The sequence below is a fragment of the Rhipicephalus microplus genome, chromosome 8 (assembly GCF_043290135.1).
Source record: "Rhipicephalus microplus isolate Deutch F79 chromosome 8, USDA_Rmic, whole genome shotgun sequence".
NCBI lineage: Eukaryota > Metazoa > Arthropoda > Arachnida > Ixodida > Ixodidae > Rhipicephalus > Rhipicephalus microplus.
In genome coordinates this window covers 5,261,561-5,287,034 of record NC_134707.1, presented here as the reverse complement: position 1 = coordinate 5,287,034, position 25,474 = coordinate 5,261,561, and the positions used below count along the sequence as shown (strand labels likewise).

At 50.2% G+C, this 25,474-nt stretch overlaps 3 protein-coding genes across 3 annotated transcripts in view; 1 reads left to right on the top strand and 2 right to left on the bottom strand.

Moving 5' to 3' along the window:
• The window catches only part of LOC119165157 (neprilysin-1), a 20,307-nt gene extending 16,966 nt beyond the window's left edge, over positions 1-3,341 (bottom strand). The window contains exons 1-3 of the mRNA XM_075872274.1: positions 3,218-3,341; positions 1,774-1,890; positions 289-417 (exon numbers count right to left, since the gene is read on the bottom strand). Coding sequence (XP_075728389.1) covers positions 289-417; positions 1,774-1,890; positions 3,218-3,341 — 370 coding nt within the window. The remainder of the gene's footprint in view (positions 1-288; positions 418-1,773; positions 1,891-3,217) is intronic.
• Positions 2,506-19,657, top strand: LOC119165156 (uncharacterized). The gene is made up of 6 exons (XM_037417340.2): positions 2,506-7,664; positions 11,506-11,876; positions 12,496-12,838; positions 15,971-16,308; positions 17,000-17,300; positions 18,799-19,657. Exons 1-6 carry the CDS (start codon positions 7,278-7,280, stop codon positions 19,375-19,377), a joined length of 2,319 nt encoding a protein of 772 aa, XP_037273237.1. The 5' UTR covers positions 2,506-7,277; the 3' UTR covers positions 19,378-19,657.
• Positions 19,374-25,474, bottom strand: LOC142768782 (uncharacterized). Its single transcript, XM_075870825.1, has 3 exons — positions 24,051-25,474; positions 22,245-22,583; positions 19,374-19,534 (listed from the first exon to the last, which is right to left on the bottom strand). Exons 1-3 carry the CDS (start codon positions 24,456-24,458, stop codon positions 19,433-19,435), a joined length of 849 nt encoding a protein of 282 aa, XP_075726940.1. The 5' UTR covers positions 24,459-25,474; the 3' UTR covers positions 19,374-19,432.

Here is a 25,474-nt window from a genome sequence, read left to right as displayed (position 1 = left end):
AATGGCCGAGCAGACCGACACAAGAGGACAGAGCGCTCTGTCCTCTTGTGTCGGTCTGCTCGGCCATTTCTTCTTCCCCGTAATGCGCTATACAAGTTCAAGTACGACGAACCAACTCGCCCAATCTTCAACACTCGCGGAAGTATGTGTCGTTCCGAAAGTCTTAGGCAGACCATTTGGTGCATTCGCAGGTGCGAACTAGCTTTTAGACAACAGCATCGTAGGCAGCGATTGCTTGGTTTCGGAGACAATGCGCTAAAAAGTAATACATTTAAGAGTTATGCTCACCGCTGAGGCGACGCTCATCTCCCCTTCGTAAGTCTGCCACTTGGCTGTGCGCTGCGTGTCCACATGCGTAGCGGTACGGGTCGTGGCATGGGTTTTGGTCCCGCGCGATCGAACTATTCAGCCGCTGTCCTGCGCGACATTGAAAGAGCCAGCTTGTAGCCCCAATCGGTCTCGCATCGCGAGGACGTATTGAACCTGCTTTAATTAAGAGTTGCTCTCTCTCTCTCTACATTGACACGCCTTGTATATCGCATCGACCGAGTCGTCGTTAACATGGTCGTCGGCAGGATCTGTGGGGTGCAAACCCGTTTCGCATGGCGTCTGTGTGTGGGGGAAGTGTTGGTGCAACTTGTGTTGAGTCAAGTGATGGGGGGCGGTGCCCTTTTTGTACCCCCCTGCCTACGTCCACGGGCGTTGGTGCTTCAGTGAAATTCTCGCTAAACGTTGCGTCTCGTTGGAGTACAGCAGAACCGCGATATAGCGAATTATCGGTTATTGCGAACTAAACACAAACTCTGGTTTGTCTCGCTTCATTTCAAATACACTTATTCTTTTAATAACTAAAACGACTATGCCAGAGCCACCGCATTATCGGTTGTAACGAAGGAACAGTTGCGTCGCGCGAAGGGCTCAACTCGAAAGGTAGCATAAAAAGCTAAATAAATATTAAAGGCAATTAAAAATGCTCTAGATATTTTGAAAAATTGTTTGGGAAAGTTGCTGAAATCGTACGTCATATGGTGCAACAATTGCACATTTGTCGATATCGCTGCACCACCAAATGTATGAAATGTCACAAGGAGACAGGCACGACTTGCATCGTTCATCGTGTGTTTGAAGCTTAGAATAATGCGTTTTTTTTTATTATCTATGAGAGCTGTTGCACGAGGCTGATCCGTGATTTCTTAAGGCATTTTCGACCTGTACCGCTGCAAATTATATCGCATACAGCGAACTTATTCATTGTCAGTATGCTTCTTCGTTTAACGAGGTTCGGCTGTAGTGTACGTTGGTCTTCTGAAAGTGCATGCCGCTGCACCTACAGTTTTACGAGACATGTGCAGTGGCGTAAATCCAAAAAAACCACAAGGGGGACACAAACCAGACCATGGTGGTCGTTTTGCGTGTTTAATAAAGGTTGTATTTTATACACCGAAGTATTAATAAATCATGCTTTGAAATAAAGTTTAAAAAAAATAGCGTGGCGTCCGAGTTTGAGTAGTTCTATTCAGTCTTCCTTGAACCGCTCGAGCGCCTTTTGCAATTTTCCAAGTCTCAGACAGCTGAGGTATACCGAACACGTATGCACTAAAATATAATCAGCCCTTAAAAGAAGTATGTGCAATACTTAACTGCCTCTCCCATCAGATTAGTTTCGCCATTGGAACGCGACCACGGAAGAAGTCGCCGATTAGCGCCCTCCACTTGTGCAGCCCTCACCACTGCTTTGCATTCCAACAACGTGCCGCTTCGATCGATGCATACCTTCCTGTTGGCACTGCGCCGAGGTGCAGAAGTGCAGCGGAGGTCGCCTCGTCGGCCGCGCTACCGCGGATGGCGCGTGTGCTGGCACCAACGCTTCTGCAGGACCCGCTGCGCAAAGCACATGGTGTCACTGGTCAACCTCTGGTAAAGATCAACCTCTGGTACCGGCTTGCTTGGTCAAAGTAGAAAGTAAACAGCCATTTGAATGCAAGTTGGGGGGCGTCGCCATTGTCGTCAAAAAACAAAAAAATGCGCGTAGCCACAATTCTGCGCATTAACAATTCACGTGAAAGTCCTGACAGACTATTAGTAGTAGTAATGATAATAATAACAATAATAATATTGATCTTGGCATTTTGATAGAGCAGTATAGCAATACAAACTGGCCTCCTAAAGCCTCATTGGGCGTGAAGGGCAGAGTCGTCAGATGGCAGACCTCAAGAACTAATGTATCTAAGACTACATAGGTGCATACACTTTTTTTTCGCGTATGTGTACAAAATAAAGACGTGCCTTGTACAGCAGTGCAAGAAAAAAAATAAAGCATACAAGTACACCTAACATCACTTAGCTTGACATTCGATCATGCAATAGTAACAGTACAATAATAGACACCATCAAATTTTTGATGACGTAAAGAACGAAAGAGAAAAATTACTCCAGATCTCCCGCTGAAGGGGACCATGACGCGATACGATGCTGCACGGGGGGGGGGGGAGAGGTGGGGGTGCACATCGCGCGAGATGGGGCCGACGGTCAATAGCCACAAACAACGTAGGCGCGGTCCGTCTCACGGAAACGTGGAACGCGTTTCCACGGGGAGCGTAGGAGAGGAGAAATAGGGAGGCAAGGGGTGCACATGCGCAGGGGTGGGGTGGACGCGGCATTGCTGAGGAGGCGCTTCGTTGCCTTCGCCAATGATTCTGAAGAGGGGGGAGGGGGGAGCGGTTGATTGATTGATTGATTGATTGATATGTGGGGTTTAACGTCCCAAAACCACTATATGATTATGAGAGACGCCGTAGTGGAGGGCTCCGGAAATTTAGACCACCTGGGGTTCTTTAACGTGCACCCAAATCTGAGCACACGGGCCTACAACATTTCCGCCTCCATCGGAAATGCAGCAGCCGCAGCCGGGATTCGAACCCGCGCCCTGCTGGTCAGCAGCCGAGTACCTTAGCCACTAGACCACCGCGGCGGGGCGAGGGGTGAGCGGGAGGGTCGCGCAACTGGCTTGAGGATGGTCACGCCGCATGCCGGATTGAGCTCGACCCTAAGACGCTTCGCATCTAACAAAAGAAAAAATGGAAAACCAAGAAAACAAAAAATAACATGACAAATCATTAGATAAGGTAAAATTACATGGGCCTCCCTTTACTTCATTAGGGAGGACCATCCCCCCGCACCCCATTGATCATGCGATTGCCTACGGCCAGCAACCTACCGGACGAAGGCGGCAGGATGAAGGCTGAGGCAAGACACGCGAGCACCAACAGTGTGGCCAAGCAAGCCGCGGCCAACGAGAGCCGCCGACTCCATTGGATGCGACAAAAGCCCGAGCCAGCCATGTCAGTTGCCGTTGACACACCACCACCGCGATGACGATGATAATGATAGTGCCCCATCTATGGGTCATACCCACTCAGGGGGATCGGTCAAGAATTGGTTACATAAACTGCCTTTCAAGTAGGAAATGACCTTAACAACAAGAGGAGAGAACGTACCTAAAAACTGGAGTGATGATGATTCTTATACTTTCAAACATGGCGCGTGCAACTACAGTGAAAGATGAGCCGATAATTAGGCTGTAGAGAAGTACTTGTTGATTCTTGCAGTGATTCACATTCACGCTGAGGGATTGGCAAAAACCCGGATGGCTAAAAAACAGGCAAAGAAAAATTTTAGCGGCGAAAACTGTCACTAATCGTAAAAGCTATTATCATCATTACCCGGCCAGCGTTGTCTTCATTCTCTCTACAGTGAAACTGTTGCTATCATGTAGCATGTAGGTGTCTGTCTTTCATTAAGTAGCTTCATCCCTCTGTTCTCCATCATGCAGAACTCCTCAGGTGGGCATGCGCCACAGGATTTGGACAGGCTCCACTTCCGTGTACAGCAGGTGTGATTGAGAGAGAGAGGAAATTTTTCTCCTGGCTGCATGGGGTTAAAAGAGCAAAAGGAAGTGGGTGCCGGGCGACTGGCCTTACTAGAGCCCCCTTCCTCAGGCGGCGGTCCGACCTTGGGTCTTGGCGGCGTCTTCGGCCAGCCGGACTGCCCAGTTTTGAGGCTCAGAAAAACAGACAAATAAAAAACATGACATGCGAGCGTTACATATTAGTGCTTGTGATGTATAAACGTCTGGGTATATGCGGATGTGCAGCGTGAGTGTGGAGCGTGTTCGCGCTTGTAATGGTCGCCATGTTGACGACGTACTGCTGCTTATTTAGTGACTTAGGATAGTTCAATCTTGTCCTAAGGTAATACTTGAGAATTTCACCACACGCGACCACCGTATATAGGCGTGCGCTAGGGGTGTATGCGCATCTCTTTAGTTCTAAGAGAGATGGGGGCGTAAAACCTGCCCCATATATTGATTTAGTTGGGGGGGGGGGGGGTGCTGCGATGAACAGTTGCCTAACCTGATAGGGAACCCTGCGTACGCCTACAGTGATCACCCCGTCCTGAAGACGATGATGATGACCTCACATGAATGGCGCTCACTCGCAAAGGGGGACGAGCCAAGAACCGGACGGCAGGATCCTTATAGTAATGAACTGTTAACCTAAAATCAATCCGGAAAACTAGTTTAAAGATAAAACTTCGAACAAATAGAAATGCTTTCGCTTCGACATTCCAGGACTCGACTTCCTCGTCCTCAACCTGCTGGGCTCGTCGGGAGATCGTAGTTGCTCTGATGACGGTTGATGCGCCATGAGGTAGACGAGTTCTCTGGCAGCGTCGGGAGCGGCTTCATTCCCGGTATAGCCCAAATTGCCCGGAGCCCATATTAAATGAACTTGAAGGCGACGAGACGGAGACTTGCTTTCGAGTATGCGGTTTGCTTGCGGTGAAATTAGGCCCTGGTGAAGCAGAAAAATAGCTGTCTTGCTGCCATTAACGATGCAAGAGATGGTAGTCGTTGGTTGACTGGTTGGTTCCTCAACATTTTGGCACAACCCACTCTGGCACAACCCACAAGCCATGAATGGATTGTCATCGCGTATATAGGCTAAATCGATGCTAGCTTCTTCGCCCTCTTCGGGTTGCGTGGTGAGTAAGGAGCTGGTGGTGGCAGTAACATAATCTTGCCCCATGTCCATAGGTGTGCGCAGGGCTCCCCTTCAACGAGGGGGAGAGGAGCTCCCCCTTTCAATAAATTCACTGAATGGGGCCGACACTGCACCCCCCCCTTCTAGATGACCACCCCTTAAGGCAAAATATTACAATGACAGTGAACAATTAATATAACATAACTGTTAACCATTAGACAAGTGCGAAAAGGTGTTTTCCCCAGCGAATTTGCATGCTGTTAAGACGTGTTGACGCAGCGGCCTGTTTCTCTTAAACACATCTCTGGCGGAAAAATTGCCACGGTGGATACTGGAAAACATGGTGGGCGTAGTGGAAATAATAGTGGGCATGGTGGAAATTATGATGGGTATGGTGGGACGTAGTGGAAAATATGGTGGATATGCCGGGACATACTGGGTGGTATGGTGTACAGATGATGGGTAAAGTGGAAATGATGGTGGAAAGCAGAGGCTAGACAGTGGGCAATAATAGGACGCTCTTCCCACCATTGCGATAATGCTGGGAAGCCCTTAGCATATGGTGGGTGGTGCTTATTATGGTGGGTCACATGGTGTACCAAGCTGAGAAACTCTTCCCACCATTGCGATAATGCTGGGAAGCACTAAGCAGATGATGGGTGCTGCTTGTTATGGTGGGCCACATGGTGTACCAAGCTGAGAAGCTCTGCCCACCATTGCGATAATGCTGGGAAGCAGTAAGCAGATGATGAGTGGACTTATAACGGCGGGCAATTTATATAGTGTACCAAGCTGGGATCTGTACACTACACGTTCTACCACCATGATTTCCACCAAAGGTTAGGCCTACCGACCGAGCCCGTACAATTGTGTTATCCGTGCTTCCGGGTTTCAGAATACACGATTTCGACAATTAAGAATGACAATACAGTGCAGTCATGTAATCAAATAACCTAAATGAAGCATTTTTCATTGTGTATGGTGTCCGCCCAAGAAGCAACAAACATCGATGCGACGCGATTCAAGCACTCCCAGCGAACTCACCGACAGCCGCCGGTCGCACTCGCCGGCACTTCTCTAGCTTTTGTGCGAGAACTCAGACGTGGCAATTCGTATGCTTGGGGAACCAATATGATAGCGTAATGTTTCCGGCACACTGCATTTGTTTTGGCCAAGCCGTTATGTAGTTGTTGCTTTAGCGAAAGAGCTACAGCGTTGCGCTGGCACGCAATGTAGAGGGTGCACCCTCTACATTGTGCGAAAAGCATTCCAATACTCAATCAAATAAATTAGGCGGGCTTATCGATGGAATGAGCCTAGAAGCGTCAAAAAGCGTGAGCAGATGTCGCCCTTTAGAACAAGCGCGAAAAGGATATTAAACTTGACAGACCCCGCCGGTAAACTGTTGCTGCTCCCCAGTCCACTTGGTTTGTTTTTTCTTGCAGTTGTAAATTGTAAAAAAATAGCACTGGTGCCATTAACACAGTGGCAATCGTTAGAGGCAGCAGTTGCTTGTGTTTAATAAATGTGCAATTTTTAGTAGCAGGTGCAGATCTCGTCTATGTCGTGTACACGACAAACATAACTGAAGTTGAACCGCAAGTTTGTATACCAACTAACTAATTAACGCACAACCAACCTCATGTTGGTATGGTGCAGTGGATAAATAAAGAAAAAAAATGGTATGGCGCAGTGGTTAGTGCCTCCGAATGGAAATCTGCAGGTTGCACGTTCGATTCTCCGTGGAACCCTGTTTTTTTTTTTTTTTTACAGGACGTGTGTTTTTTTATACTTTTTATAGAATTATTTTTCTTGTGGCAGCTCGTCACGGTGATTCTGACGCCATTTCGCGCTCAAGCTTTGCCGGCGCTGCAGCACCCACCATACCCACCATGCGCCATGGTGGGCGTTTCCCACCATTCACCCACTACATTATTCCACTATAATGGTGGGTGGTAGTTTACACCATGCCCACCATTCGTTTTTTTTTTCCAATAGGGATATTTCCACAAGTGAGCGATGTCCGCACAATATTTTCGTCTGCTGCGCTCATATCCTTATCCTGCACTGCATGAACTCGTTCGGTGGCGTAGTGGTGGTAGTGGGCAAATGGCATACAGCCAAGGACCGGCAGCGCAACCTTTCGCTCTCATCGCTCCATTGCGTGTCGAAGAACAAGAGGCCTAGTAGATCTGCCAGCAGCGTCGTCGGTGGGCCTTCGGCTGGGGCAGCGCCATGGCGTCCGAGACGATACCGTCGGGCGAGCCCGACGTGGTGGTCTGCATCAAGGGCAGCGAGTTCCTGGCGCACAAGGAGATCCTGATGGCGGCGAGCCCGTACCTACGCGACATTCTGCACGAGATCGGCACCGAGCAGCGCATCAAGGTCGAGCTCGAAGGCGTGTCTCCTTCGGCCTTCGAGGCGCTGCGCTCGTACATGTACCTGGGCAGCATCCGCATCACATGTCAGAACGTGACGGACGTGTACCGGTGCGCGTACAAGCTTCGCATCCGGGCACTCATCTCCAAGTGCCTGCAGTACCTGGCCGAGTCCGGTGAGGTGGGACGCCACGTGGTGCTCTACGTGAACGCCGTCAAGGTGGCCATGAAGGACGAGGAGAAGGTTGGTGCACTGTTCCTCGGTGGCGCAGCCCTCCACGGGACACGCCCCGGTAATGTAGTGGTCATGGCGCCTGACTGCTGACCCACAGGACACGAGGTTGTAATCAGCTGGAAAAAAAACTGCACAAAAAAGGACGAGCACGCAAGAATACTGTGTTCCTACGTACTCGCCTTTTATCATTTTTGCGCAGTTTTCAGCTAAACATGTACCAACTCCCCAAATCAAAGTCTTGATCGAATCTAAGTCGCTGTGGTCGCATGTACGATGGAGGCGACAATGCTTGAAGCTCGTGTACTAAGTGCACGTTAAATATTTAAATATTCCGCATGTTTAAAAGACATGGCGAAGGAGGTAAGATAACCACATTGGCTCGTCATGGTCCAAGGAGCCCATGCTGAACACGTGCCTGCTGACGTATCGGGCACGAAGGGCTGAACGGAATAAAAAAAAGAAGCGCGGCGCAAGGAAAAGCCACAGACGCGCAAAAGGGACGTGTCTGCGTCCAACTTTGTACTGTGCTTCTTTACAGTCTGTATATTTATTGGACCGCCAGACCATGAGTCAGTCCTTCTAATAAAAAATCTGAGCACCGATGTGAAATATACAGACTTGTTTAAGAACCAACCATAGGCGTGTGCATATGCACGGTTCCCCGATGGTTGAAGAAAGCCGGAGACGGCAAAGTTTCACCGACTTTATGTCTCTCGCAAGTTAATTGAGCCGAATGAACAGAAAAGCCAGAAGGAGACAAACGCTGACTTGAAAACGCAGAATGTCCGCGTGAAAGTTGCAACAATTAAGGAATGGATTGTTGAAGGCTTGTTTCTTTGTCTGACACAGCGTTTCACATAAGTGGAAATCAGCAGCTGCTGGTTTTCATGAACGTAACACTTGCTTAACTCTCACTCGTACAAATGAAGAAGTGATGTACGTTATTTTTTTTTATTCGAAATGTTGAAAACACGCATACAGTTTTCGGACGTGTACATTAATTGGCGGTAGCACTTGCGTAATTCGATGCTGCAACTTTCACTTTATTGCCAGGGCAAGTCCCTGAGAATAATTAAAAAAATATATGGACCATCTCCCCGGAGGAAACCATGATGGCATGCGAAGAAGCATCGGTGCGCTCGCCATTGACCCAGCTGAAACAGGCGTCGACGCGAGTGCTGGAAGAACGGTTTGAGGTGAAACTCGGTGTAGCTTTTACTTGAGTAAACGTTTCTTTGAAACGCTAAAACACGGGAGCGTGTTGGGTTGCGTGAAATTTCATTACAGATAAACGAGTCGACAGAGTGTTTCCACTTAACGTGCGGTCGAGCATAGCGGGCAGTAGAGAGGATGAAGCGAGCGAGAAGTGTGTTGCGAGCGGGCGGAGGAGCAACAATACCTAGGTTTGTTGGGAGGAGCCGGCAGCTGCTGCGGGCGAGGGAGTGACGTCAATGCGCAGCTGCATCGTTTCAACTATTGCGATGGAGGGAATGGAATGCGGCGTGTTAGCACGGCGACACGGATGGACAGTGTTGCACAGGCTAGCCAAAGAGCTGCTTCGCATCTAAAAAGAAAGTGTTTTTATTCGTTTCGTGTGCGGTGTTTAAGCGGCAAGCCTTAGATGCCTCATGAAGCGTGAAAATTGACCGTCGGCAGCGTCAGAACGAATGATGCAAGGAATCATCATCGCTATCACGCGGAGACGTCACAGATCGGGAACATGCGTGATGTCATTGCCGCTTGGTCAAATGTGGCCCGACCACGGAGGCCGTGCGAAACAGTGTTAAGTGCAGAAAATTTTCGGAGAAGGGCGGGGAACGATTAGCACATCGACAGATGAAAAATTGGCCGCGTATTTGCGTGCTTCGCTGGCAAATGTTGTCGATAGCCTTCTGTCTGGAGATAAAGAATAAAACGTTTATTTGACATCCCGCGCGAGAGAATCAGGGAGTAGGTGGACACCACCTGGCGTCCACCTGATAAACTATAAAACGATAAAGAATAAAACGTTTATTTGACGTTCTGCTCGAGAGAATAGGTGAGACATGGACGCCACCTGGCAGTAATTTAAAGAAACAAAAGTTTTTCTAGAACGCGCAGAGCTACTGGTTGAAAGCAGGTGCACCATGTCGTTTTAGTGAAGCTTAGGAAGCAGCCGCTTTTTTGTTCATAGCGTCGCATTGTCAGCGCATCGTAATAAGCACTGCGCTCTTTGTAATTGTGTATCTATGCATTTCAGAAATAAAGAAATACCCAATACTCGCGTATTAATGTTTGGCTCAAATATGCGTAATACTATCTTTTTGACTGACAATTTTCACAGTTATAAAAACAGCAAGCAGATCAAGATGGCTGAGTGGTGAGCACGGGCTTAAACTTTCGCAGGGTGGTTGAATCGTTCAACACAGACCAACAGAAAGACAGACAAACCGACGAAAATTTCTATCCCAAGAAAGACTATCGTCTTTAAAAAATAACCAGATGGCTCTCGCCTCTGAGTCGTCTTGAGCGAACGTATGTTTTGGCCAAGAGCATTTTTAAATGCCAATGAATTTCTTAGTCGGGCTATGTCAGGCATCCGGCGTTGTCCGCGCGCAGGCAGGTGTTATCTCGTCGCCCTCACTCCTCCCATAAGAACAGCTGCAGGTGCTCGCGCTTATCTTCGCCCCTAGCAACCGGAGCATGTGGTGCAATAGAGTGTAGGAGAGGGCAGGTGCAATACTTCGCCACTCCTTCTCTCGCTGTTCGCTTTGTCTGCTCCGTGCGCCCCACTTTCCTGTCCGCTCGCGCCTCACTATCTACAGTTCACTGGCTGGGTGCCTCTCAAGAACATCCGAAATATGTGCTCGAGACGCCGCTGTGAAACACCAACGCCGGGCCGAGAATGCTGTTTGTTTTGTTCGCTTCATAATATTTTTTAACCGTGCTTTCTAGCTACTATAGCTGGAAACGCATACCACGTTTCTGCGACAGAAAAACGCCACGTGCGACGGACAGCACTATTGGCTGCACAGTGGAAGAAAAAAAAGAAAAACATCATCCTTCTAACCTTGGGTTCTCACGCGCGGAACGCCGTTATAGACGCTGCGCAATGCAAAGGGTGGGGAAGGGCTCTTGCCCCCCCCCCTCTTATGGGGAGGGCACCACTTGCAGGTGTCCCCCTTAAGATTTATTTTTTTGAATTTCATAAAATTTAGTGGCTTGAGAGTTAAAACTTTTCTTTATTCCCCGTTTATGTTGCAGTGTACTCCGTCTAAAAAGATAGGTCGCGTGCTAACACAAGAAGTCAGGACACGGAAGTGTTTGCACGCTCTTTCTTTCTGGAACGAATACTTACCGACTACCAATTCTAGCTTATGTTAAATAATGCTCAACTCTGTGAGACTACACGGAAATCGCAACCACCACTCGATTTTTTTTTCAGAGAAAACTAAAGACACAATGTATACAAATGTACTTAATAACATAATATTGTCTTATATACAAAAACCACGATATGATTATGAGGGACACCGCTGTGGAGGACTCTGGGAATTCAGATCATCTGGTGTTTCTTAGGTAGACGGGCCTCTACCATTTCGCCTCCATCAAAATACGACCGCCGCAGATGGGATCGAATCCACGACCTTCGAATCAGCAGCCGTGCACTGTAGCCACAGTTCCACGGAGGCAGACCGAGACAATGCAATGACGAGATGGGGAACCCATTGTTGCTTTTCAATTTACTTTCAAGATGGCCACTCTGCAAGGTGTTTGTGCATCGTCATGTGATGTTTATGTATTTACGCCACCAGCCTTCCTCTTCATAGCGGCCAATTAATAGAAACCTCCACGCCACGACGCAACGCAGGTGGCGTTCCAGTTCCTGGTGGAACACTTCGACAACGTGATGCGCTGCCGAGAGTTCCTGGACCTGACGGCAGCCGAGTTGTGCAGCATCCTGCGCTCCGACGAGCTAGGCACGCGCAACGAGCTGAACGTGTACGTGGCAGCGCTGACGTGGCTCGACCACGAGTACGACAAGCGCCGGAGCCTCGAGGAACAGGTGCTCGAGTGCGTGCGCTTTCCGCTCATGCAGGACGCGACGCTGATGCGCTGCTTCTCGCCGCCCATCTGCCCCAGCGCGGCCGTCAACGCCAACGTCAAGCTGAGCATCGTCAAGGCCATCTTCCTGCACATGGCGATTGAGAAAAACCGAGAGGACCTGGTGCATGAATACAGGTGAGATTTTTTTGACGTGGAAGTACACTAGCCACTGTAGTGGAAGGGAATGTTTGAGGGTACGCACTTGACTTCATCCCCATTAGTCGCGGGGTCGCCATCTTTAAGTCCGCGCGCTCGCCGCACGTGCAAAAACTTGCTGCATGCGCTGTGCCCGAGATTGTACCGTGACCTCGATGACTAGAGACATCCGGAACTCCTCTTGAACGCGGATGCACGGACTGCATGAACGGGCCTTCAAAATGGCGTGGCGATGATGTTGCCACTTTAGTTCACTATAGTGGCCACCTTGCCAATGAAGGCTTAGTGGAGAGCGGTCACACACGCCGTCATGACTACTAGTGGCCCTGACTGACACTCCCAGGTTTAAATGCACATTACGTATACCCAATCAAGTGCAAGGTGGGATTGTATCGAAGTTGGTAGAGCATCGTACGCGTCATTCGAAGGTCGCGAGTTCGTTTCCTGCCAGCGACGTGTTATATTTTCGTAACCTTTACTTTATTCGCATTTATACCTACGAATAAATTCTATACATCTTTTTGGCTTTCTTGCCGGTTAGTTTCAATCAATATTGTGTCTAAGACAGGATGCGATAGTGATAGTATAAGCTTCGCAGGGCCCGTCCGCGTACTTACTTGGCCGAGGACGGTCCGGCCATCGACTGGGACGAGAAGGGTGTCGTCAGAAACTTCGAGAAGTGCTCATACACGCGCGAGAATCAGGCGCTCAGGCACGACGCGGCCACCTGCATTCAGGACGCGTACCGGCGCCACCGCGGCTGGCCGCTGCACTCGTCGCTGCCCAAGCTGGATTCCGAGATGGGCGCGGCCGATGCTCCGTGTGCTGAGTTTGTGCCCACATGGGTGGACTCCAGCGAGTCGCTGTCGACCAAAGTGCGTCGCGACGCTTCGCAGGACATGCAGATCGACTTCACGCCCTACGAAGCCAAATTTGAGCAGGTACGACGTCGGTTTAGATTTGCTTGACTACAAGGGCCTCTACTATGGGAGAGCCACTCGCCACGAGCACCCAGCGACAAGCGGTGAACGGATGTAACTATGCTGTGTGCATCTGCCGTACATGTGGTAACGATGACTCTTGCGTAGGCACATGTGTCACTAGTTTTCGGTCGAGAACTCCTGGCAAGTTTAAGCAACGTGATATTTTAATTAGAAACGACGAACTTTTAGTTTATAATATACGTCGTGTTTACGCATGCTTTGTAGTGACACGTTTCCCAAATGAGTACGGCCACTAGCGTGGGTCCGGTCTTAGCGAGCCGCAGGGCACAAGTTAACTGTCGCCATGGCGAGAACACAGTACTGCTCAAAGTCGCAACACTTTATTGCCTGTGGCAACACCAAACGCAGTACAGCCCGTTGCAAAGGTGCGGCGGGAAAGCAAATGGGCTTACCCACGCCACGGGCGCAAAGTACCTCACAGGGTACCACGAGCACGTCTCCGTGGTAAAAGTGATTCACAGAGACACCGGGACCAAGGCCCGGTTGCTCGAGCGAGGGCAAAGGCGCTCGCGTTGGCTTCGGAGAGATACGGGTCGGCGTAGCCTGGCCACGCACTAGGACCCCGCACCATCTTCGGCCTAACGTTCGGAAGGGGGGGCGACATAAGGTAAGCGTTCACCGCGGGTGCAAGACGCTGTTGGCGAAGTTCGAATGAGCCCCACAGGGAGCTGACGGATGGAAAAGAAAAGCGTGCTTACCCCCATGTCGTCCCCGGAGAGGTGAGAGGGGTTAAACGTCACTCCACTCTCCCAGCGTGGCAGACAGCGGAGGATGGGAGTCATGTCGGGACATGAGAACGGCAGAAAAGGCGGCAAAGGCGGCGGGCTAGCCTCAATTCCCACAGTTTGTATAGGATGAAAACCACTTTGCAAGGCTCTCCTGCACAGAATAATGGCAGGCGCGCCGCAATTCCGTGCAACATTGGCTTTGTGTGCGAAACTTGTATTAGCTTGTATTAGGGTGAGCCTTGTATACCCTATATATAGGGTCTCGGATTCCGATGTCGTCGTCTCGGTCCATCATAAACGGGTATGCACCACAAATGTTTAGTAAATCCAACTGCTCGCCTCTAGATTATGCATATTATGAGTTAAAGGTTCATCGTTCGGCCTAAAACATTACGCTTGGCTTAGCAGTGGTGTCGGAATCCTTTACGGAACTAACCAATGCACTCAATTTTCTTATCTAAAATCAGAGACGCAAACGTGAACCTCTACAGCGAAGTCAGATGTTTGAAACCCCACATTTTCAAACGTATCTTCAAAATGATAATGCGTGGTGGACCGGTGGCTGGTAAAGCAATAAGGATCTTGTGAAGATCATGCTGGGACAACCATTCTTGCCACATGCCAAAGAGGCTCGTCAATCTTTTCTGTGTGACCACCTCGCCTCGCCGCCAGTCGTCACTGTTGTCGCTACCGTGCTTACTATAATGATGATGATGGTGAACATGGCGCGCGAGCGCAGAGCCACCTACCGCTCAGTGGCTGTTAACCCTAATGGTGGTCTATTCGCGGTACACGTGTGTGCCACGAGGCTCAAACGACTTAACGTAAAGGGGGTGATAGCACCCCCCCCCCAACGATTATCTTCGTTTTGCCAATCGTTATAGGAATCTATGATTACGTGCTTCGCCTGATCCTTCCTCTTCCAAGATAGCTCATGACATTATGCGGAAAAGCGCGTGACAACCACATGACGATGGCGGGCCAGATTGCGCCATCACTCAGACAAGCGTAACATTTAAGCAGGCTAACAATAGTAGACTGAACTGCCAGTTTAGACTGGCTCGCTGGATTCCGTGCCGACCGGTTGTGCCCTCGCTATCTCCGACGACAGCGCAGCTCTTGCCGACTGGGTTCGTCCTACGCCACCTCCTGCCGCCGGTCCCCTACGACGACGTCAGCGCAGCTCTGGCCGACTGGATTAGCCCTATGCCATCTCCTGTCGCCGACAAGAGCTCTCGCAAGTGGTGCCCCGTCCTCGAACTCCTGTGACCGTGTTTCCATCTTTCCTATCTCTCCTATCCCTCATATGTCGTCGCTCGCTGTCCTAGCGCACCTCTCTTTCTCTCTATACCTTTAATCCTATTCTTTTAATCCCTCCTCACCCCCATCCCTTGTGAGCTACTGTTGAGGTGTCACATGCTGATGCAGACAGTTACGGGGCTCACTTTTCTCTTCTTTTCCCTGTTATAACCACAATCCTTATAGCAGGTCAGCGGAAGCTGGCACATCAGACTTGTGATGCATCTTGTCTCGTAGTGCTCTCATGGAAGGCTTTGTATTTGTACGAGCCACACGTGAGGATGGGCATGCAAGTCTGCAAGTAGCTCATAATACACAGCTGTCAACCAGCTATCTTTCATTTTTCATTGTTGCGTGTGTACATACGCGCACACGCAGGCAAACACGAATATGCATAAAGTTTAGTTGACCCCTTCCTCCTGCAAAATAACTTCTGGCTACGCTACTGCCACGGCCGCTCGATCTCGAGCGGCCGTGCACGTATTATAGCGCTGAAAAGAAACGCGAACAGCGTACCTTTCAACAAGGTCCAACTCCGACATGCTTTCTCTGAAAGAGTGTGATTCAATGAAATTAAAGAGAAAAGTGCACTCCACGTGCACAGCTAAATCCTTCCGAGCGTCTTCCCTTAGCTGCCGTCGGACGAGTCTGCTTTCAGATGACGTTAGTGTGTCACTAGAATCTTGCTTACAGCTGGCGCTACTGCACCGTGTCTATATTCTGATAGCCAAGCGTGATTTTTTTATCCAGGCTCTGCCCCTCAGCCTGAGCAATAGTCTAGCGCTATGGTGGCGCCTACCGAAAGGACAGGTTCACCTATAGTGACAGTCAAGGCAAGTCGTCTTTGGACTGATCTGAATGGCACACTTCCCGCTGTTCGCGTTTCGTTTCATCGTGATGGAACGTGCACATCTCTTTGTATTTTTTACGGAAGCTATAGGCGAGCAGCGCTGCCGATACGGACAGCTTCATCGCGCGAGTCTTGTCGTCCTCTTGTTGTTCTTCATTGCACTGGCACGTAGCGGCATGTCCCTTCGTTCAGGTTACGCGTTGCCAGGCCTGGGCCCGCCGGTTCCTGGCGTTGCGGCAGTACAAGCGCGTGCACGCCCGCGTACGGCCCGTGGTCGAGCTGGAGGCGGTGCTGGACGAAGACGACCCGTACCAACACTTTCTGGTGCGCCACCCGGGCTCCCGATCCATCCCGCCCGTCACGTGGGACACGTATCCCTCGCGAACGCTTCCGTGGCACCAGGGACCCCTGCAGGACCCGGACTGCGCTGTCGTGCTCCTGCTGGGCGGCGTGGAGCCCGGAAAGAGCCACGAGCTGGCGACGGGATGCGCCTTGCTTCGCTACCACCCGACGAAGCGGGAACTGAGCAGGTGCGTAATTTTAATAGGTGGGCAGGAGTACCCTGGGAGGACATTGCACGAAGTAGGCACGACAAGCGCGAACTGGGTTTATTAAAGAAAAAAAAACACCCCCCGCCTCGGTGGTGTAGTGGTGCTCGATTGCCGAGTTGCGGGATTGAATCCCGGCCGCAGCGGCCATATTTTAGATGGTGGTGGAAGTGCTCGAGGACTGATTACACTTACATATAGGTGCACGTTAAAGAACTCTAGGAGGCCGAAATTTCTGTAGCATCCCATTACATGGCGTCTTTCATAATCGTGTCTTGGTTTTGGAACGTTATAACCCATCAATTGTATAAAAACACGAAGAAAAAAGAACTTAAAACGGGTGAAATAAAGCAGTTCACGATGGGAGAAGGGAATACGATCTCAGCAAACCATCCCTGATGCTACCCGTAGAGTGATGAGGGAATATGGTGACAACTCACGACGTTTTCTTTCGAGTTGGCTGACTTTTTGCTACATATATGTTGCTTCTGATGAAGTCAGTTTCTGGTGACGTAAGCAGAATGGAACCTGCACTGACGCACGCGCTTTGCTGTTTCAATTTGTGCCCTCCTTTATTTCGTGCGTCTTTTTGAAGAATATATAGCCACACTCTTTGCAGTGTATGCGATGTAGCTCTGCAGGCATACAGAATGCCTCACATTTTGCTGTCCAGGTGCGGGCGGCTGCCTCAGCCGCGGCACAACCACACGGCCGCCTTTCTGGACGGCTACGTCTACCTCGTGGGCGGCTTCGACATGCGCAACACTCACCTGGCCATCAAGTACGCGACGCGCAGCTGCTTCCGCATGGCGCTCGAGGAGACCGGCGCGGGAAAGTGGGAGCGCGTGGCCGACATGAACCACGCGCGATGCAACCACGCCACGGTGGCCATGGGACACAAGCTGTACGTCGTCGCCGGTCAGGACGAGTTCGACCGGTTCCTCGCCTCGGTCGAGATTTACGACCCCACGCAGGTATGTGATGTTGAACTTCTTTTCGATTACGAAAATACGGCAGCGCTCCTCCTTTCCCTTTTGTTGTGCTCCCGGTGCAGTGCTTCCCCCGAACGACGGGTTCCTCGTTAGTTAACAAGGGTCACAGGCAACAACGCGGCTTTCGGGAGCTGAGGCGTCCACGCCCGTCGCCATTTTCCGGTCTGTCGATTTCCTCCCGACGGGGCGGATCATAAATCGCCGCCACTTCGCTGTCATCCCGCCGCTGAAAATTAAACACGGTGTCTCATTGGCCTAATTTTGGCGGGATTCGGGCCTTGCTTGTGCTCGCCCGACAAGCGGGGGCCGTGAGACAGGAGAGACCACTTCGGCACCTCGGAGGGTTGCCCCTCCGGCCGGCGGCGATCCTTTGTTCTTCGTCGCTGCTGGCCGGTGGTTACGTTGGGGCATCGGCAGTCCAGAGGCAGCGGCTCGCGATCGTGCATGTCTTTCTCTCAACTGTTCCTGTGTGTGTGGTCTGCTCAGTCTGCTCTGGGGTGCGCGGGAGCGCTGGCCAAAGTTTACTTCGGTGCTTCAAATTGGGTTAGTTTTACGAGTGCTTCATTCGCAGTCACTATTCTATATATCTTGTATTAGCCAATTGGTGTCCTGCAGAATTATGCCACGATTGGTTATGTTGAATGAGTCATGTACGTGTACGAAATTTCCCGTAATAAAGCACCCATACGGAGAGTGCCACGTGAGCTCGCAGACCCTTCATCGCGTGCGCAGCGGCGAGACAGACGAACGTGAACGCGGCACCCCAGCTTGGAGCTCGCAGTGCTCGAACCCGTGGTGGTGTATCATAGCGACACCACGGGCTTGAATAACATTTTTTTTTTGAAGAAGCTTTTGCGGTGTTCTTGCCTTCATCGGCAAAGCACAACGACCGGAAAAGAGTGGTACCGTGTTTCCGTAGCTTAATTGCTAAGGAAAGGCAGGGACCAGTCTGCCTAGCCTATTTCGGCGCACTTGGGGGAAGTGGGCATATCTTGTCTCCGTCAGGCTGCAAGTCGGACAGCATTTCCGTGGACAGAAATTGCATTGTTAAATGGTGTGAGGAATAGGAAGTAGCCTTAGAAGATGACTGGGTCCTGTATTCTTCGGGCCCGCGTCATCCCTCGCTTCGCTCTTGAACCCAATTCTCATGTCGTGCACCAAGTTGTCCAGTGATAATCGTTTCAAGAGATATGTTGTATAGCGCGACAAAAATAGACATATGAAAGGAGTAAGAAATCTGGCGCCGAGTTATAAGGAGCAAGAAACTTATATTGCTTCCTTAATTCCTTTGTGCCGCGCTGCACTGCATTTTTCAACAGTCGTTTTCCCCCTTCTCGTGCAAGTCAACTGTGATAAAGATATATGATCCCGATATAGGACTCAATTATGACCAAAACGGCACCGTGTGGCATTAGTCGTAAAGCAGAGATAAAAAAGCCGCCTCTGAGTCGACGGTTGTTTCTCGTGACACAATTGGCAGGACCAGTGGTCCGAGTGTCCGGTGCCGCTGTGCTGCAAGATGTCCGCCCTGGGCGCCGCGTACCACGCCGGCTACCTGCACATCGCGGGTGGTGTCATCCAGTCCAGGCGGCGCACGGACAAGGTGTTTCTGGTTCCCTCGGTCGAACACTGGGACTCGGTGTGCCAGCGGTGGCTGCGTGAAGCGACCCAGCTGCCCTCAGGTCGAGGTTCCCTGGCCCTGGTCTCCTACATGGACCAGCTGTTCGCCGTCGGGGGCCTGACCAGGGGCGAAGACTGCCTGCTTGACGTCACCGCCGACGTGCTCTGGTACGACGCCAAGAAGGGCGTCTGGCACACCGCGGCGCCACTTCCGCAGCCCCGACACAGCGCATGCGTGGTGAACGCGGACGACGTCATACTGCTGTTCGGCGGCCTGGTGAACGCCAATCAGACCGAGGCTAGCGCGGACGTGCTCACCTACGGGATGCGGCAGGACGTGTGGGAGCAGGCGGCCAAACTGCCGTGCTCCATGACCGGATTCGCGGCGGTCGTGCTGCCGCGCTTGAAACGGTCCACGAGTCCCGTGACGACGCATTAATTGCATCTCCTCCCTCTCCGTGTTTATTGACGATCTTTCGAAGAAAGAAAAAAAGTTACGACGCGCACCCGAGTCGTGGTCCGCAGTGTCCCTTGGCCCACTCCATTTTGAGGAGCTGTGATCTTCGGGCTTCTGTCTCCGACAGGGGTCTCGTCAGCTGCGTACCAAAGAAAAAGAGGCATGATGCGAGCGCTTGGGCAACGTTTGCCATAGCGGCAGATGAAGTATTGCGCAAAGCACACAATTGATCGAAAGAACACCTGCGCGATTGCGTGCTGTATTTTTCTTGCGCAATCATTTCTTGTTGATACAATACGCCACTAATGTATATCAAAAGCGATACTCTGGGGCTTAGCTCGCAGCAGCAATCGGGAAATGGACGGAATACGTATTAATCGAACTTCTATAAATCGTCATCGATTATTAATCCCAGTCACGCACTTATTCAAGACATGCAATAAGTTTCGAAAGTCTTATACGGGTATATGAAGTGAACAGATAATGAAGACAAAATCTATGCAGCATTAATTGATGGGTAATCATGACAGAGAAAATAAACTAAAATGGACTTAAATCATACGATGCCAGCGGCGTAAACTAAAATGAACTAAAATCGTTCGATAATCATGCGATAAGCAGATTACCAGCTGTTTTGGTTCCCGTACCCACTGTAACATTTAGTGACATCGAAAATATTTGTGCCAAAAGTGCGCTGACATACGTGGGCATATTGTATCGTATCTTTGCTCAAGTAATTTGTCAGTAAATTCAGCCAAATTGGAGTGCCCTGCATGGTATAGACTACGTGAGGCATTGAAGATAGGACCCACATGGTATGATCATATGGTATATAGCTATTCTGTGTTTGTAAACAGCGGTGAGCATGATCGGCATACTGAGGTGCTTGTAGCGACGTCGTGGGGCGTAGGCTCCGCCCAGGCCAAATCTCGCCGCCGCCCTCTATGATAACGTGGCAGCTGGTACAGCTCTGCACAGCTGCCTCCGAGCACAGCGCGTCCGGGAGTCTCCCGCGTACTAGAAGGTCTCTTCCCTCCCAGCCTTCCTTGGTGTCGGAAGAAACGCGTTCCTGTTCCTCAAAGTGTGAAGTCGCCCATGAGACTGTACACAAGCTGACCAGGCAAATCTCTTGTGCGGATTGCGAAAGTGTTTAAACCAGAGAAACCAGCGACCTCGGACAGCGCGTGCGCCTGCATCAGATTGATGTCAAAGAAATGGCATCTAATGCTCCGGTCGAGCATGCAGTCGTGGCTGATCGCACACTGACTGAATAAACGCGAGTATCGCCGGGAGGGAGAAACTGGAAGTCGCGCCTGTATTTCGAATCAAGGCAGGCACTCAATCGCAAAAGCATCGTCCGACACGCAGTGCTTGCGCCACCTATATAAAATTTTGCCTCACTGTGACAAAGGTGTATCGAAGCCGAGAAGCTTCATATTTTTATCGGTGTCATTCGTTTCCTTCGAAGGTTAAATGCAACTTGCGGGTCGTTTGGCCGCCATCATCATCATAAGCTTGCGTGGCGATAACCCACTGACGCAGACTGCAGAAGACAGATTGGCGGGAAGGAGAAAGGGGTCAACCCCCCCCCCCTCCCGTGATCTTATGTTATCGCGCTTTGAACGTACCAGGACGCACTAGAAACCACAGACACGGAGCGCAGACTAAGAAATGTTTAGAACGCGAACGCAGATGGACACTACTTGTGTCTATGCAGAGCGCGGTGTTTGAAGAAATGTGGCCAATATTCTATAAAAAAATTTGGAAAATGCGCTACTTGCTCGCTGCCTTCATAGTTGCTTTTTCTGTCGGGGCAGACATCATTTGCAACATGCAGTAATAAAATAAGTTAATTTAACTTTTTGTATAGCAGAGTTAGGTATAGTTAAGTCAATTAAGAAAATTCAAGTTTTCCATTCGAAGAACCCATTGCAGATTGAGGTTTCTGAAAAGTGGCCTATAGTAATAACTGCGAAGTAATGAAATTCTCCTTAATTCTGAGGCGAAAGCGCAGCGAAGGAGCGCAACTATACCATATCCGTCTGGGAAGTACAAAAGGAGGAAGCATTGATATATATCGACCATCAACCGACTTCGTTGTTTGGGCTGCACTTGCAGTATTAGCTCGCATGACGCTCGTACGTGAACAAACGGGGAAGAACAGCACATCTGTAACCGCTGTTTTGAACAGTAACGTCATTGTAGTCATCTACTTGCTGTGCTCATCGGTGCTTTGGTTTCGGTTTCGTCGCAGAATCTAGGAGCTTTCTTACTTCGCAATTATTACTAGAGGTCTTTTTTATTTCAAAATCTCAAAGCTGCAATAGGTTCTTCGCCCGAAAAACTTAAATTCACCCACTTGACATAACTCCTTAACTCTGTCATTAAAAAGTTAATAAATTTAACTATACTAATTACTGTTACAAATGATGTTTTCAACCCTCTTCGGATGCCTGCCAGTACAGAAAAAACAACTGTGAAGACAGCGAGTAAATAGGGCCTTTTTCCGATTTTTTTGTTGGAATATTGGACACATTTTTTGAAACACCCTGTACATATAGTCCGTCCTAGTGCGTTTAAAGCGTGCTTATAACCCAAGAAGATTTACAACGAACTAACTCCTATTGCTGCGCTTATACGCGAGATATTTCAGTTTTGTTAAAATGGTTTACATGTGCATAAATAGTTTACATGTGCAAACGCGCGCACGAGCATACATAGAAATAGTATGCAATTGGTTATGATGTTCGACTGAGTGATAGAACGGCCGAGGAGACTCGTGTCTCGTCTCCCCTCCCGGTGAGCACTCTCGTGAACGGGTCTGCTAATCTCCGCGCGCTCGCACTCACCTGGTAGAGGACGACGCCCAGATTAAAAGCGGCGCCGAGCAGTTCTAAGAGCCAGCGGCGGTCCATCCTGAAGAAGCCCATCGCGTCGGGCCTTGGGTCGACGCATCCCTGAGCACGGGCCCTGAGAGCCTGGACCTTGGTGCTGACCACGGGGCCACGGGCTCGGCTGTACACTGCAGGTTCTATCGCCGCAGCTGATGTATCGGCTGCAAGCAGCAGCAGCAACAGAAGCCACAGGCTGTGTGCCAGCTGCGCCAGCGAGGACAGCACCAGGCCCCACAGGAAGCCGCGCACCGACACGGCCATGACGCCCTGCCGCAGTGCCACCGTGATGCCCACCTGGCACGGTCATCGAAAATGCCCGATTTATAGGGGTGTGCGAATATTCGAAAATTTCGAATAAAGCGTTCTATACCACAAAACCCCGAGCAAGAGATTCTTTTGTCGAGAGATTTACAATATGCGCCAATGACAGGGCAAGCGCCCTCAACCACCATTTTCGCTATTTCTTTCTGAAGCTTTCTGAACTTCACGTGGATATCGGCCCACCTTTCACTAAACGACAGATCACAGAACGTTTATACGGAATGTCGTGACGTCACAATGACGCTTGCTTGCAGGTTACGACTCGCGAAGGTTTTTGGCTCGCTTTTTTTTTTTGCGCCTGCATGCAGTGTTTCACTCAAGATCATTGCACAACGAGCCACGGGATCGCTTTCGCCTTAAAGAAAACAGAACTAAATCATTTCCGTGGTTCATGTGTATGCGAGACCATGATTGGAGGTCAAATACGTGCCACCATGGAAACAAAGGACACGGAGAAAAGAAGACAGGACAAAGTCAAACTAGCAACTCCAGCTATGTCTTTTCTATGCTGTCCGATTACAGGACTAGGACTGCTCTGTCTTCGTCCTCTAAGTAGTTCGTAATAACGGGCAGTGGATGAAAAAGTCGAATGTTTCCATGGACACTATTCTATAAGTATTACTATGGAAGCATGACCTTTCGATGCCCCTTCTGTACGTAGCAATGCAATCAAGCGGTGCCCAAGCAAGCACCCGCTAAGGTTTCCCTTGTCGCTTTCTTTTAGGGGCATATGGAGTGGGGTGGTCGTATGCTGTCGTCGTCGAAAGCGAGAAGAGAAATACAGAAAAAAACGTGAAAGAAAAATGAAATAGAATAGAGAAAAACAAGGAAAGCTGGAAAAGAGAGCGTAACAGAGGGGAGAAAAGAAAGAATAAACCAAGGAGAAATGAAGAAGGGTGTCCTGGTGCACTTCGTTCAGGCATGGTGCCACTTGTGCGAATCTGTTTCCTTTTTTTTTTTCTGTGTCCGTTGTTCCCTTTCTATACCTGGTATTTCATCATGTACCATCTGGTCCAACTGTGGACATTGTTACCACCTATAAGTGGATCGGTTTAGACATACCATTCAAACGCACATCTTACGAAATCGTAGTCGAGAGTTCGACGGAATACCGTCTGCAGTTATGCGCACCGACATAGCCATGATGCCCTGCATCAGCGCCACCGTGATGCCCACCCGGCACGGCTATCGAAAATGCCCGATTTCTTTTGAGATGAAACGGGTCACATGCCAATGTCAACACAAGACAAAATTATGTTCCGGGATCCGTACGAATCCGATCCCTAAACGCAATTTTCTTTTGCTTCGGCATTGACAAGTGACCCGTTTTTTTAAGAATCTACAGTTTCGCACTTCTGTGGATACAACATGCTGTATCTCTCGCTAGTTCATATCGTTTCGTGTAAGGGAATCCTGTACCGGTTTATCGGCACTGCTCACCGCGCTGTTTGCGGCACAGACCAGAAGCAGCGGGCCGGAGCGCGGGAACTCGAGTGCCGTCCAGCAAAGCAGGCTGCTGGAGGCCACTACGCCCACGTAGTCGGCGATGCACGAGACGGGAAGGAGCAGTGACAGGGCGCTGCCGGGACGCAGGTCGATGCAGAGGATCAGCAGCCCGGCCAGCGTGGCCTGGTCGTTGAGTATGAACGTCTTCAGCAGGTGCGGCAGGTACGACACCGCGTACAGCAGCATTTCAAAGAGCGCGGCCAACCTCAGCCAGCGGGGCGGCCGCCTGTCTCCGGAACGTCGCTTGCCCTGGTGCCGGATAGCAGCAGCACACAGGAGGCCTGCAGCAAGGGGCCCTGCGACGCTTTTATATAGCATTATATGGCAACTATATAGAAACATCTCGATGGTTTCTTGCCTTCGTCATGTCTCGTATAAGGTAAGAACTGATAACATTTTCCCGCGCATCGTATGTTCTACAGCGGACGAGTGGAGGCGAAGAACGCAGCAGGAGCGGAGATTAAACCAGTCCGCCCATCTCCGTCGCTCGAAGGACGAAGACGTTGCGTCTCTGCGGGTAGCGCGTGCTCAAACAATAAAGCTCTCACGTGCCGGGGACCCCAAGTGGTAAGTCCCTACGTTCTTGTGTCTTACTGTATAACTGTCTCACTGCTTTATTATGCTTGCGATTAGCGTTAAAAAAGGCAATTGAAGGAACACATATAGTTTATTTGTTAAGTACCTTTGACGGCGCAGCACTAAGCAAGTTTTAGAACGGGGGCCCGTATCCCCAACCGCTTGCGCATGCACGATCTCACGTTCATCATCCGTGCACTCCCAGTCACACCTATATGAAATACAAAAAAGAATGTGAGGATTTGCATATAAACAGGTCAATTTGGGGCCCCGGCAATTAAACTCAGGTTCCACAGCTTATTTTTTTTTTCGCCTTATTTTTGTCGCACCATCCATATCTTCGTAATGCCCGCACCTTACTCCAAAAGCGTAGGCGAAATTTTTTGAGATGCGAAGCAGCTCGTTGACTAGCCTGTGTAACGCTGTCTGTCTGTGTCTCCGTGCCAACGCGCCCCACCACGTTCCCCCCGCCCCAGTTGTTGTAACGATGTCAAGTAGGTTAAGTCGCAGCTGCGTGTTGACGTCACCCTATTCCTCACCCGCAGCGGCTGCCGGCTCCTCTCTGGTGGAGTTGCTCCTCCACCCGCTCGCAACAAATTAATTCTCTCTCGCTTCACCCTCTCCATCGTCCGCAACGCTCGACCGCAAGGCTCGTTTATCTGCGATGAAACTTACACGAAACGCAACCCGCCTCCCGTGAATTTGCGTTTCAAAGAAACGTTTACTCGAGAAAAGGCTACACCGAATTTTGCTTCAAACCGTTCTTCCGGAACCCGCGTCGA